Source organism: Thermobia domestica, chromosome 2, assembly GCF_964235325.1.
Source record: "Thermobia domestica chromosome 2, izTheDome1.hap1.1, whole genome shotgun sequence".
Taxonomy (NCBI): Eukaryota; Metazoa; Arthropoda; class Insecta; order Zygentoma; family Lepismatidae; genus Thermobia; species Thermobia domestica.
The window spans coordinates 11,196,956-11,213,144 of NC_137455.1; the positions used below are offsets into that span (position 1 = coordinate 11,196,956).

At 37.5% G+C, this 16,189-nt stretch overlaps 1 protein-coding gene across 1 annotated transcript in view; it reads left to right on the forward strand.

The window, feature by feature from the left end:
* The window catches only part of LOC145670113 (uncharacterized), a 47,461-nt gene extending 38,518 nt beyond the window's left edge, over window positions 1–8,943 (forward strand). Inside the window, exon 8 of the mRNA XM_081738484.1 lies at window positions 2,764–8,943. Coding sequence (XP_081594610.1) covers window positions 2,764–3,201 — 438 coding nt within the window. The 3' untranslated portion in view covers window positions 3,202–8,943. The remainder of the gene's footprint in view (window positions 1–2,763) is intronic.
* Window positions 8,944–16,189: the final 7,246 nt, after the last annotated feature.

Genomic DNA, 16,189 nt, shown 5'->3' on the forward strand with positions numbered 1-16,189 from the left:
TGGGAACTATGTGGAAAAATGACAGTAAGTAGCTGAAATATTGCTCTGCTTAGCTGTGCTGCTGTTATTTATGTATCTCCATTAGTTTCCATTGAACAAATTGGAGGCATTACTTTCGGAACGGCCCTCGTAGATTTTACTGAAACTGTTACTATTGCTCAGAGATGCAGTGTAAGCGAGAGGGCTGCGGCACATACATATAACATCAACTGTGCTTCAGGCAGCTTTAAAGGTTGGAATTATAACTTCTCAACAATATAGCGACATAACATCTGCTTTAATATGGACAGAAGCAAAATAAGGCGTTTCAAACTGAAAGTTGCTCGGAATTTAAAAGAAAGGTCTAGAATTGATGATTTTTTTAAAAGCCTATACTTTGATGGATGAAGGGATGCCACTAACATACACACAGGCATCATTAGAGAAGAGTACTTGCCACTTGTAGCTGAACCGAACTCTCAATACGTTGGTCAATGAGACCATCCTCTCGCTCTGCACATGACGAGACCACGGCTATTTTCGAGTACGTCATGAACCAACTCAAAGGTGGCTTTGATGAAAGTGAGGTTCTTGGTGTGATGGAACAAACACTAACACTGGTTGGAATGGAGGTATTCTTCGAGAATTAGAGGAACTAACAGGAAAACATATGCAATGGGCTATTTGTCTCTTGCATTTTAATGAACTGCTCATCCGAGCTCTCTTCACGCATATTGACGCCAGCCCTTATTCTTACACTGGTCAAATAGATTCAAAACTATCTGACTGAAAAGCTTCCAGTGATGCCATTCAAACCAATAAAATGTGACTTACCTCATCATAGTACAGAAGAGCTCAGAAAACTCAGTAAAGATCTGAGATACTTATTCTAGATATCTGAAGCCGTTAACTCCGGAGCATGTCCTGAAGAGCTTGCTTCTATGATCCCTGACAAACTAAACAAAGCTCGCTGAGTTGACTACTGCAAACAGAATTTTAAGATTGTATATTGCAACAAAGAAACCTACCAAGAAATTAATAAAAATTGTGACATTCACACTTACAGCCTATGTGGTTATGCAATACCGTGTCAGAACACAGTCTTCCATTGCTGATGGTCCTCATCACGTCTTTGGGACCATACGTAGGTCTAGATACTTACCAAGGGAATACCAGACTGTAATCCATTCAGACGAATGTATTCTTTACACTCCCAGCCCCCGCCAAGTGAACTTTGTGGTAGACAAACACCGTGTGCGTGGGTTTTCTCAGGGTTCTCCCGTTTTTTCCCACTTTCTTCATTCCACCATTTCATTCATTAGTCATCATCACCGTCTCTTTTAGCCTAACCGGCATAACCGTGGGACGTAAAACTCAAAGATTTCATGTCATTTTTTCTTTACACTCCCAGAAAACTTCCTTCTCGCCATGATGATTAATGGTCGACTTGCTGTCCGACAAGATGCATTACATAAGATTCTTAGTGCCCGCGAACATTAAGCAGGGAATCTTCATAACTCCATTAGATATAACATCATTCCCAGACTGAATTTTGAGGCAAAAGATTACACTGAAATGATCTTTTGGGAAAGCACTGATGTTTCAATAACTGTACCACCAGTTCTAAGGACAATATCAAACAAACGGCTCATGGACAAACGTTCACTTCCTGACAACACTATGCCAGAATGGTCCTTCACCGTCTATCCGTGCCACATGGTGGCAGTACAACGGATAGTGAAATTAGTCACTGAAGAAGCCTCCCGAGTATGTGGCAGTGATGCTAGAGACGAGATGACCAGGTCAACCTTGCTTTCTAGGCAAGCTGTGTCCAAATTTCAATCAAAGTCCCAATTTGTGACAATTTTTCATGACAGTGAGGAATCGTATCAGTTTATCCGGCCCTACATATGGTTGGTATATGGTTGGTTGGTTGGGTAGGGCTGGCGAAGGAGTCCTTGGCCAGGCTATATGTCCAGGTGAGCGAGGAGCTGCACAACCGCTTAACTGTACTGAATTTGCGCACTTTTCTGACCCCAGAGGAGGCACCCATATCCCCCAAGGGCATATAAGTGGCATTTTCATACTTGAATGTCTTTTTTCATAGCAATTGACATGTATTTAACCAAAAATATGTTTACTTTAACATAATTAAAATTAATGAACAACTTTGGTATCTTTTGTAATTTTCAGTTAAATTTTGAAACTTTGAGGCAATAGTTCTCACAGAAGATATTATCTGATTAAAAAAAAAATCTATACCTGTAATGTCCATGTGGGTGGGGCACTTTTGACAGGTATTAGATTTCGTTCCGAGAAAAAAGTGGTAAAACGCTGCACCCTAGTATTTTACTATTAAATATGCCTCCTGTCAGTTCATTAAATAATTAATTACAGATTACTTGCAGTATGTGTATGCTTCTTTATAACCGAATGGTTAACGTGCGAGCGTTTGTGGGTATGGTTGCAAGTTTAACTTCTGAATGGAATTCATAATTTTTATGGGCGAACCCAGCATCGCGAGGCAGTAAATAGGCCTAGAAAGGCAGCAATAATGACCTTAGGAGTCAATACGCTGATAAGGAATCAATCAAACGCCCATCGTATCGTCCGCGTGTAGAAGAGTATTACGTAGATTTCTCAAACAAGAAATAAAAATTGTAATATTTTTGAACAGAATAGTATACAGGTTAGTTTTCGTGTAAGTTATTGCTTTTGTTCTTTAAATATATTACCGCACTTGGTAATGAAAATAAAGTAGCTTGTATTCTATTATTTTTCCAGGCCCAGCCTCAACCTCAGGCGCCTCCAGAAGTATATCAGAATGGCATCACGTACTACAATACTCAGAATCAGGTATCACGTGTAACACCCCAAAAGAGACCAAAAGTTGCAATTCCTATCGTCCCGCCTCCGGAGAAGGAAGAGTTCAAAGTCAAGGGGAAAGGCCGGGGGAGGGAAGTTGTCAACAGCGACTACCAGCAGGAAATAAGCCCTCAGGTCGGATGCCCACCGCCGGCTGAAGTGAGTGATGAAGGTGGAGGAGGGGATACTGTTGAAGCTCCCTGCGCTTCTCCTCCTGTAGTTGAGGTAACCAGCGATGCCGTCGTCGGAGATAATAGCATTGTGTCAGAAGACAGCGAGGCTCAGGACTCAGGGGTTACCACCACGCAAACGGAAGAATGCACAGAACCTCAGCCTGTTGCAGAAGTAGCGGCGTAGTTTGTCTGTCTAAAACAAAGAGAAAAATGAAGAATGAATGTAGTTACATATGACCAATTCAGCTTTCGGTTGTGAACTGTATATTGTAGTCAAGATAGGGATGGGTTGTACGACATGCACGTCTCTTGCAACGTGGGATTACTGTTATATATCTCTCTTCTCTGCCTTGTGTAGAAATATGTACATAGCTGCGTTCCATGACTGAATCGTTTCACGTAATACAACTAGTGTATTTGTAATACAGTTTATAAAACAAAAGAAGTGAACATATTGTATATACGTATACACTGAGAACTTACATATTCACAATTAAATATATTATAAATATATTCACACAGACTGTTAGGAACATGAAACAAAAAAAGTCTTGACATATTTTATGTATGAATCGGTCACCTCTGGTGAGCACATATCTGTTGATGTGTACATATTGTGTAACATGTATTTATTTTCTTGAACCTAGCGGTTGATAAATGTAGGTTTATCTACAATTTTATAATATTAACTTTTCGGAAAGCTATTTTGTAATGATCTAAGTAGTTGCTATGTATGAGAAAGTTAATTTTAAGTGTTAACGAAGAGATATCAGAAAATGCAAGAATATTCATGGTTTTGTGGGATGAAACATTAATCGTGTAACGTCACTATATGAATTCATTTGGCAGAAGGAGCAAAAGTTTTTTTGGTGGCAGAGAAATATATTGATACCGTTTGAATTATAACCAAGGTTTTGTTCATATATTGTCACTCTGCAACAACTACTAATGTTGTTTCTGCTGTGGGGTCACAAAGCTGCTTTTTTTTTAATTATGATTTGCATCATTTGGTATGCTTCAGTTGATAACTTACGCCTTGTGAATGCAACCGAGAAATAGAAGAAATAGATGTGAATATTTGGGTACAAAAGGGTTAACAACGTAAAGAATTGTTCCAGCACCCAGCAAGAAGATAAATTATTTTTAATTATTGTAAATTTATTTGGATGTTTTTTTATTTATATAATAAGACGGCTTTTCTGCCTATATTTATTACTTTTTTTGTTTATCTTCAGGTGTTATGTTCTAGGTATGTATTGCACTCCACAATTAACATAATCGTCAATTTTATTTTAAATAATTCAAACAATAGACCAAATAGTAACAGTGTCGCTAAAACAAGCCTCAAACGAAGAGTGATGTACTTACATCTCTTAACCCGCGTATAATAGCGTTTTTGCAAGTAAGTCAATTATTTTCTTTATTGAAAATTCAAAAGAAATTAATTAAATCTGAAATCTGATTATTTAATTTGTTTATCTATTTTAAATAGAGCATGTCTCTTTTTATTTGCATCCCTTCCGATTATTATTACGAAAAGAAAACCCTGTACCGATCAGTCTGTTGATTTTAAACTTTACAAATAATGTGTCAAGGAGATAGTAGCAAAGTTGAACTTATTTCATTATTATTTAGATTGTAGAATCCCTAACCTTTTCTTAAAGCCCATTGATTTATACGAGGAAATATTTCTGTATTTTCTTTGAAACGGAGGAGGTTTTTACTGATTCAGTCTTCATATCGATTTAAATGCGTCTACTTCGTAAAAATAAGCTTGTGTTATATTACTTACATTATTAGATTTGATGTATAAATTTTCAAAATATATATATATATACTATATACATATATGTAAGAAAATTAAATTTTAAATTATGGGAAATTTAGATAGATTTGAAGAAATCAGTAAATTCAAACCAAATGGGCTTTAAAAAAAAATGCCGCGGAAACAGCTCTAAATATAATGGTTACCAAATATGAAAATGAAAATAGCCTCTACAGTGTGTATCAATTAGCGCAGCTCAGTAAGGTTATATTTTGTGATTTGTGGATAACGTAGTTTGCGTTCAGGGCTTGCTCTCTGAATTTCATACTAATTAGACTGCTACAAAATATTCATTATACGTATATCGTAATCTTTCTCCATTGGCTCGAATGCAAAGACGTATTTAGAATGGCTATTAGGCAAAGAGAACGAACTAGTGTTAAAAAATGCTATTGATGATGCATTTTTAGTGTTCAAGAACATAATTTAGATTAAGTTTAGGAGCCTTTTTTCTCTCTGTGTGTCATTCATATTTGATGCAGACAAGAACATATTTCAAACAACTTTACTACAAAGTAATCTAAAGTGAAATACGTGTACAAAATAAGATACAGAAATTAAAATTTAAAAAAGAAAATAAACAATCACCTCACATATTTATGAAGTTTAAAATTTGTTGACGCACATTAATTTATATATACATATACAGGATGTTTCAAAATAACACCATCAACGTTTGGAAGGTGATTCCTGACACCAAGATAAGACAAAAAGTACAGACCAACTTGGGAGCAGAAATCCATCATTTTGGAGTTATAGTCTGAAAACGTGAAAAAATGAATGTTTAAGGTCCATAGCTCCAAAACTATGGGACCTATCATAGTCGGGTCAAGACTTCACTAAGGAACTAGTATGTGCTCTAGCTAAATATCCATGTTTCAGAATTCTATGGTACTTCCGCAGGAGTTTTTATAGAGATGGTGAGTACTTCAAATTATATGACTAGCCAAACTACTCCTATAAAAATTGCTTCGTGAGTACCTTAGGATTCTGAAACATGTATTTTTGGATAGCGCACATATTAGTTCCTAAATGAAGTCTTGTCATGACTATGGTAGGTCCCATAGTTTGAGTTATGGGCCTTTAAAGTGCTTTTTTAAATAATGTTTACGGCAGCCTATAACACTGTGCACTCAGGTTGGTCTATACTTTTTGTCCTATTTTGGTGTCAAGAATTACCTCCCAAACGTCGGTGTTTTGAAACATCCTGTATATACGCATATAATATACACTAAACACAGATAAATATCTTCATTAGGTAGCATGCATGCTTTGTTACCAGTTCTTGGGGTTTTAGTTTGATCTCCGATGAGGGTAAAAATGTTCGGATGTGATACTGTAATTTTGCATTTCATTCATCATGACTACTGAGCGATGATGTTAAGATCCTAGTAAAATAGACTTCCATCACACCCATCCAAATTACGAAGATAAATTCCTAATGTATACAATACGAGAATACAGAACAAATATTTTATGTCCATTAAACATCTTTTCCTTATTTTACACATACTTCTGAATGGTGTAGGATTCTTACACATCAGGTAGCGCTTACTGTATGTAATAATTTATATTCCACGTTTTTTTTTCTTCTAGTTATTAAAGGGTAGCTTATTTCAGCTTGTACAGTCTCCAGCAAAAATACGTACCCATTCTACACTTTTTAACTGTGGCATGGATGAACCAATATGAGAAAACGTAATTGTTTGAAACATGATTCCAAATTAATCACTCATTTTTATTTTTGTAATAATATATGTTAGTGAGAAAAACTACTTTTGTTTCGTGAACTAGCAGTTTTTTGCTTTTCTATCACGGGTTCAGAATCCTGTAATTACTGTCAGGAAAGAAAATAAGGGCAGTTTTTGTACTGTTGAAAAATTATTAGAAGTCTTCGTATAACGTAATTAAAACTGAAACTCAATATTTTTTTCTTGTTTTCGTCTTGATAGTTTTATATGGTTTCAATTATTTCCTCAGCTGGGTAAAATTAGGATGTGCATAGTCAAAATTATCGAAATGGAAGCCGATATGATACTAAAATCCAAATTGATTTGGACACATGAAAAATCAAGTGGATTAATATTTGTAAACAGCCCTTGAGAATCGAGTGTCGAGAGAATCGGTCAATCCACGATATATTCCGGTATGTAGCTATTTGACACTGGCCGAAAATCTTTTAATAGCCCTTAACTAACATTAATTTTGAATCCTATAAAGAATTTACCACACATGTGCGTGAACTTAGTTCTTACTTCAATAGTCGATCCCATAACCTAATGAAATCGGTATTGTTGCCCCCGTATGTCAAGAATGAGAATCTTACCTTTGGCAGTGGATTCCATAGATGAAAATTGTGAAAGCTTGGGTTGAAAAACTCATTGCTTTGTAGATAAGGTTCTAACAGTGAGGAAACTGTATTAGTTAATGCTATATATATATAATTTGACATATATATTACATGAACTTGTATATTTAACAAGTCCTGATTTATTTCAATAATAAAAAAAAAACGACTGTTAAATAATTAAGAATTCTGTTTAATAACGTGTAGATGCTCTAGAATGCATATTTAAAATATAAATGGAGCTCACCTTGCATCCGGTGCTTTTTATCCCTGTTGAAGTTTGATACTTCTATATTTTGGTTCGCGCTGGGGCACGAGCACTCCTACCACAAAACTGGAAGAAATGATTGATTATTGACACATAATTGACATTTTACACCTTAAAAATGGACATAGTTCGAACTGTTAATATGATGAATATTTTAATAATTCGTGAACGCCTCCACTGTGGAACTAAAAACTCTTTTATATCTCAATAATATGTGGTTTGCGGTACGATTGTTCGCGACCATAGCTCCAGCGCGGGCCAAAGTACAGAAGTGCTAGGTTTTAACAGGGATACAAGTTAAGTTCCTTTTATGTGTTGGAATTCTGTACTCTGCCTATGCCGTCTTGCCAAAGTGTCACTTATTTAATAATTTTCGCCTTTAATGGAAAACATTTATAGAATATAATTTGTTAATATACAAATACTAATATCAAATGTAAGTTATCGTTTACATCTCCAGTATTAGTCACGAAATGGGTATGCATGTGCGTCAACTTATGCCAAAAACTTTTTTTTAACCCGAGGCTTGTTTATTTTTTTCCTTCTTTCTCACTAAGGCCCAAAGAATGTACGCTCGAGGCTCATTGGTAGCTCTTGAGGGAAATACCATGAACGGAGGAAAGCTTAACCTAATGTTTTAATTCGTGTATACAGCTTTTTTCCGTTAGCATGTAGTGATTAAATTTTTATCATAAGAGCCTCCACTGAAGACTATTGATCCGCCTATAATACACAATATCATGTGTGTGTCTTTAAGGCTTTATTCATATTGAATGACGGCGAGTAACGTAATGACACACTCTAATAAACAAGTGCTTTTGTAATAATAATAATAATAATAATAATGGGGTCGTTTTTTGAATGTTGAAAGTTATATTTGTGGTATATGTGCGTCTGACGTATGTCTGGTTTTCGTATAATTATTTTGTATTTTGTAGAGGCTTAGTAACAGGAATCTCCTAATTACAGTTAACATTTTGTAAGTTGGCCTCTTTTTAACTTGGCTGCAACTCTTATGTATCAAACTTTATAGACACAAACTATGTTGTTGTTCTCAGGTGTAGAAATAGAAAGTTTTTCTGTGGAGTCAAAGTTAGGCAGGTTTCCATTGTTGTAGCGTAACTGGATTATATTATTGTTAATTGTTGATTGATCTGGAAAATACAATGTTTTCACTAATTTTTTGTACATTAATAATAATCACGAAATAATGAAGCGGAAAATTCTTTTTAAAAAGTTGTTTCTTCATTGATGAATATGACTTAGGTAATTAGAATTCAGTTTCTTTCCTGAACTACTGGCTTCAAGTAGTTCAAGAAAGAACAAATACGACAGAAGAAATATGATTTTTTGGTTATTTTTTCGTCACTTGAACATTTTTACTTGCAATTTTTATATTGATTTTTTGGAAGTTACTTTAATTAATTTATTTATTTATGCTATTTTGATTATAATGAAATTAATAAAACTTGGATTTTCTTTCCTTCGCTATCTGTCGTTAATTCGTGTAGTCATCTTCAGTAACATTGAGCGTAAAGTTTTCTTGACAGACAATAGGAGTACTTACTGCTAGTATTAGATTGATTTTGACTGAGTCAAAAGATAGATTCAGTTAGTGTAGTTGATTGGTTTCGATCGATGAAACCAGATGACAGAATCAAACAATAGATGAGTGGATACAGTTGACGACAGAAAAGGATAAACCAGTACTTCAATACTGAGGGACATTTTAGGACGAAAACACACATAATGAACCTACTGCACGTACTTTTATTTATTTATTAATTTTTTTTAATGTCCCCCTGTTTGTACCTAGTCTTACCGTAAATACTGGTCCAAAATTTTAAGTACATTGACACAAAATGGTTAGAGATACTTTAATATTCTAATAACATGAGTTACATGGATGCATTATGAATCTAAATCACAAATAATTATTCAAAATGGCCTGTATTAGCATGCACACAGTCCTTAAGTCTTTGTGGCCACTCATAAATTGTGTTACGCAACACACAAACTGGAAAATCTGCAGCTGCCTTCTGAAAAGACCGCTTTAAACTTTCAATATTGGCATTTCTCTTCTTGCAAGCCATCTCCTGAAGCTTGGACCACAATTTGTAGTCCAATGGGTTTAGGTTTGGACTTGCAGAAGGCCAATCTGAAGGGGAATTGAAGTCTGGAATATTTACCTCCACCTACTCCTGGATTATCCGTGCTTTGGATCTTGGGGCTGAGTTTTGCTGGAAACTCAAGGTCTGTCTATGGAAGAGGGTGTTGGTGAGATTCTTGACTAGTCTCTCAAGCATTGTCTCCTGGTACACTTTGACGTTTTGACCCCCCTATTCATAGGAATGAGAGCTCCGTTCTACCCTCGTAGCTCACACGCAACCACACTACGACTAAATTAGAATGCCGAATCCTTGGAGCCTTTTCACCACCTCTAGAAGATGTGGCATAAATCCTGTCGTTTTGAACATTGAAAGTCTTCTCAACACTGAAAATCTTTTCATCACTGAAAAGGATTCGAAGGTACTCATTCGCTGTGTAAGGCTTAAGTAAGCGCATTGCTTTTAGGAGCCTCTTTGCACTTCAGTTAATTTGTCGGAGATGTCCTTTGCGTCGTTTGTAAGCATGGAGTCCCAGGTCACTGCCTAATGTACGAGACATAGACATTTTCGATATCTTTAGCTCACGAGCCATAACTTTCCTATTTGGATTTCGTCGGACTGGTGCCGCCGCGGGCGATCTTGCACAGTTCCAGTCTCAACAAAGCGCTGGATAGTGCGGTAAACTAACTTTTTTGGTACCTGCAGCTTCTGGAGGGTTTTGAAAATCTCCGCTGGTGATTTGCCTACTTTGTGCAATGCTGTAAGGCCACACGATCACTGATTACCTCGATGATCCATTCCCTATATTCCTAATGGAAATTCAAATCGTACCCAGAATGCAACGAAAGTGATTCGGCGACACTACCGGCTAGAGTTGTAACTAACTGCATCGTCGTCTTCTGGCAGTAGCTAAGTGTATCATTGGCTAATTCTATCGGACTCACGAACTCTGAATGACTTGATTCGTTCTTTTTTTTTAGTAGTTCGTGGTACTCAACTTCCTTGGGTGGCGGCGCCACAGTCTCCACTCACTAGTTTCAGTGAGAAGAGCAGCTGAAACTTCTTATACTATATCATTACTCTATGCACACGATTTTCATACTCATGGCTCACCCCATTTCATCTTACAACTGACACTTTTACATTTCAGCTCATCCAGCAATTGGTTGACGCTTCACGATGCCGTTCTTGACGTCGCTCGCTTGTTCGAGCGGAAGTACAGCGACCCTGAAAAATTGGGACAGTATTATGTTAAGACTAGGTAGGCCTTATGCAGTGTCTTTCTGACACGTGCTATACTAAAGAGTTCGACTAACATATGTTTCCTGCAAAAGTCAGGCCTTTAGTATGATGCTAATCACACGTCAACGACTCTGCATAAGGCAAGGTATATTTTAACAAGTACAATAAATCGGGAAGAGATGGAACTTTCTGCGCAGGTTCTGAAAGTTGGCAATCCCTCACCTAGTGAAACAAACTTTGCAAAAACTTAAATGAGTTGTTAAGAGTGGTTTGACTATTTTGGTGAAAAGAAGACATCTTGTAGAACCACGTGGGAACTCAGAATTTTTTAATTCACGGAACCAAAGATTCGATCCAAGGGGGAAGGATTTTTTTTTTTTTTTTTTTTTGGAGGAATCAAATAGGAAAACCAATGAAATTGGAATCATCATAATAATAATAATCAACTTAACGAAATCAAAGGACTCAATCCGGAGGTACGAATCCTTGTTTGAAATGGATTGAAAGGAATCTATTCGGGAATGAGAACCAAACTGCTTATCATTAGCTAGTATTGATTAAGAATAGCTGTAAACTTTTTTTCGAAATTGATTTTGCAATAGAGCTATTTTTGAGTGTCTTTACCTCAATATCACGTAAACAAAATCTAAAGTCGCTTGACGACGTCCTTCAGATGACGACTCTGCTTTCATTTTTTTAAAGTGATAATTTGCAGCTTTTTTCATATTAAAAAAAATTATAAACGTATTCGTTTAGCAGTGGGAATTTTTTGTTTGTTTGTTTTCTTGCTCCCCTAGCATGTAGAGAAATTTCAGTTTGATAGGTAATATTCTTCAGGTGACGACTTGCCTAAAGATACGTTAAAACGTGATAAAATTGAAATATATATATATATATATATATATATATATATATATATATATATAATATACCAACAATTCATGTCAATGTTTTTCTCTTGTTTTACAGTAACAACTATAAAAAAGGCAGCGAAAGACTTTTTAAAAGTATCAATGTCTGCATCAAACATCATCAATAATCCACTGGCCAGGGGCGGATCCAGGACGGACTTCTGGTGGAGGGAGCGGTGGGTTGTAATACTGCTACTTACAGCTACTTTTAAGAGCTCCAAACTCAAGGATGGGTTTTATTTATATACCTAGTTATATCATAAATACTGTCACAAAGTTTGGAGTGGCGCTGTAGGCATCCGGAGTTTCACAGTGGTGTCATCTCTGTATAAAGCGGAAGATGCATGTAGTGTGTGTTTGACTGTTCATGACATACGTTGATATTGTACTGAGTTCTGATGGAGTGGGGCAATTACGAAAATCGTGTAGCAGTAATTGCACTACAGAAGGTCGGGAAGACAACAGGTGAGATTTTGAACCTCCTGAAACCCCCACAAATCAGCAAGAGATTCGTGTATCGCGCCATACAGCGATACACCGAGACGAACGGCAGCTGACCGCGCAAGGTGTGGCAGACCACGAATGGTACGAACCCGGCAGGTCCAGAGAACAGTCACAGCAAGAAATCGAAGAAATCCTGTTCGAACACAAAGTGTGATGGCTGCTGAGATGAATATCAGCAGAAATTCCATGTCTCGTGTGCTCAGGAGTGACCTACATCTACGGGCATATAAGAGGCGGACTGGTAACTTTATGACCCAAACATTAATGTCGCAGAGGGTCCTTAAATCAAAGAGACTGTTGCGGCGTTACGCCAACAATCTACACAGAAAGATTCTGTTCACTGACGAAAAGGTGTTCACAATTGAGCAGGTCTACAACGCCCAAAATGACCGTGTGTATGCCACGTCATCTACTGCAGCTCCAAGGGTTCAGAGGGCACATCATCCTGCCTCAGTGATGGTTTGGTGAGGAGTGAGCTACTCAGGCAAAACCCAGCTGCATTTTTGTGAACCAGGTGTTAAAACATCTGCCAAAGTATACCAGGACACAGTGCTAACACCTATAGTGAAAACACTGTCTGCTACCATGCTCCCTGGAGAAAAATGAGCCTTCCAGCAGGATTCCGCTCCAGGCCACAAGGCGAAAACAACCCAGGAGTGACTGGCACGGAACGTCCCCGACTTCATTTCTACCGCTGATTGACCTTCGAGAAGCCAGAACCTTAACCCGTTGGACTACAAACTTTCAGGCGAAGGTCTGCCATAAACGGCATCCATCTGTCGACAGTCTGAAACAATCCTTGACCCGAGCAGTGAACAATTTTCCCATGGACGTGGTGCGTAATGCCATTGACTAGTGGCCGGACAGACTTCATGCCTGTATCAAGGCCAAGGGGGGACATTTCGAAAAATGATTCGTGCGACAGGTGTACAAGTATCAATGTAAAACATGACCAAAATAAATTGCCGTGGTGTTAATACAAGTACTCTCTCTGTTATTCACTTTCAAACTTGTGACAGTATTTATGATATAACTAGGTATAAAATAAGAAAGCTTCCTCTTCTGGGGGCGCAATCGCTCCCCCCCGGATCCACCACTGCCACTGGCGGGGAAGAAGGGAGTGGTGTAGTGAAGTTAAAGATTGAAGTGTGCGCAAAGCTTATGTAAATCATAATTCATTTTTGTGTTTCCTTTTCATTTGTCATTTTAATATTTTTTTGCCATTAAATTTTCAAGAAGGAAATATTTTTGCAGCTCTTCGCTTATTTCTAAACGGTAGTAATTACGTTTTTAGAAATAACCCAGAACTCAAAAGTTTGTGGCTGCAAAGCGAGTCCCACCCGCGTGCCTTTATCAAGCTGGTAGGTCAGTGTCTACTAGTGTCTAGTGTTGATTACCCTTGTAGTCAGATTTTGCTGAGAAGTTTGGCGTGTGGTGCCGTTATTTGAAAGTAGCCAGAACGAACTCATATCGTTCCTGTGGGCAACACACAGAAGATGACACCTCAGTCACTAATTTTATCGTTCTCACCACGTTCTGTGTGGCAGGAAAAAGACTTATTTTCTCCAGATGCCATTGCTGCAGTTTTAATATTCTTTATCTCCTCTAAGATCAAATGTTTGGTAAGAAGGGGCTTTGTCAGGCCGGTAGCCAGCCCAAAAATGTAGGAGGGGGCGATCCAACCATAATATAGTTCATTTGCAAGCCCACCGTGAAAATTTTAGGGGGGTCCGGCCACCCTAGACTCCCCGTGGATACGGGTCTGGGCTTTGTCAGTTTACTTTTGTCCAGTCAACTATATCAAAGTAGGACGTGGCGTCTAAGTTCACATTCTTTGGAACTTCAAATTCTCAAACAATTATTGTAGCGCTACTTCAAAGTTCTTCGTCACCCCAATCTCGCTTGTCAACTTAGTCGTCACTAATAAAAGCAAGTAGGAGGTTCTCCGGATGACTGAAGTATGCATTGCTGCGTATAACTGGAGCCATTACTTCTTTTGTTGAATTGGGCATTGCTCGAGATAATGGAATTAGTGTCCAGAGATGTCGTGGTCCGTCTGTGCAGGATGGTTTTCTTTTAATAGAAAATTTGGGAGCATAAATTTTCATAATGTAGGGCTAGGGATGTGATATCCTTTTTATATCGGGGTCGTCTATAGTTAAGTAAAGACGCAGGATTCGGGTCGGTTGTCAACCACCGGGCTTTGTGCATCTTTCTTTTTTTTTTTTTCCCTTTATAGGTCTGTAGAACACTGTCCTCTAAAGATTACTCTGCAAATGTCGGGCAGGTACTGTTGATCAGTGCTCAAATTGTCCAAATCTTGAAACTCTTCGATCCAATCAACAGGTTTTTTTTTTTTTTTTTTTTTTTTTAAGACTATCTCAGGGTTCTAGTATTCTTCCAGTAAGAACAGAATATGTACTTTGGCCGGTTCTCTTCCTATCCAAGCTTTTGAACAGATGTCTAAGGGGCAACTCATTGGCGTGTAGAATACAAACAAGTCCCTGCCCAGATAGCAGAAACAGCTTACCACAAGCATGATATAAGCTTGTCGTGACAAGGATATAAGCTTGTCCCAAGCTTGTTACGACAAGTCTGTAAGCGTATATCAAGGCTGATTCAAGCGACGAAGTTGACAGGCGACAAGCATATTGTAGGCTTGTACTGCAAGATTGTTTCAAGCTTGTCAGTTCAAGCTTATTGCAAACTTGTTACAAAAAGCATGCTATAGGCTGGTTACCTCAAGTTTATTTCAAACTTGGTACGTAATGCTTGCTCCAGGCTTGTTACCTCAAGTCTATTTCAAACTTGGGACATAATGCTTGCTACAGGATTGTTACCTCAAGTTTATTTCAAACTTGGTACATAATGCTTGCTCCAGGCTTGTTACCTCAAGTCTATTTCAAACTTGGTACATAATGCTTGCTACAGGCTTGTCACCTCAAGCTTATTTCAAGCTGTTCACTTCAAGTTTAGCACATGCTTAATATGTCTCGTTTATTGCAAGCTTCTCAGTAAAGCTTGATACAAATTTATTTCTGCACGTGAGAAAATGATTCATCTGCTTGGCGACATGTATAATGTTTGATGTGTAGGTTAGTATAATGTTCAATGTGTAAGTTACATAAATGATGATGTGTATTCTTTTGTCATCTGAGGGTGTTTGGATATTGCCATCACTTTATTGGCATTCTTTTAAATATATATAGGGGAAACCATACCATACTTACTATTAATAGTAAACATAGTAGTAGGCTATGGTTTCTGCAATATTTTTAAAAGAATGCCAATAAAGTGGTGGCAATATCCAAACACCCTCAGATGGCAAAAGAACGCACACCGTCATTTATGTAACTTACACACTGAACATTATACTAACCTTCACATCAAACATTATACATGACGCCAACCAGATGAATCATTTTCTCACGTGCAGAAATAAATCTGTATCAAGATTGACGCTACTGGACCTCACTTCAAACCTTATATAAAATGAAATCAAGCTCATATAGACAACAATTCTGCAAAAATAAACGTAAAGGTGAGGACGAAAGAACTGTTAAACCTACATAAGCAATGTTCTGAAAAAGAATAGTTGTGTTCGGTCAAAATGAAAGCAAAATATGTATACTTTCACAATCTGTATTATGCTTCTTTCCTTCGTCCATTGTGCGTCTTTGCAGCACGAGGTTCAGGTTTATTTCTGTTGAGTAACATTATTGAGATATCATGTTAAATTATAAATCCATGTCTCACACAACATTGGTGTTGAATATATACCCCATACTCCAGTCTATTGAGATTAGTATCTTATCTCAATATAGAAAGCAACACTTTTCCTGAGTTCCTTGGTGAATATACTATGCGACCTGGCAGATCAGCATCTAATTAGTTTACCATTAACCGCAGTTTGATGTTGAAGTTGAGCGTCCCGTTTCAGCACGAAGCTTTATATGAGACACTGACC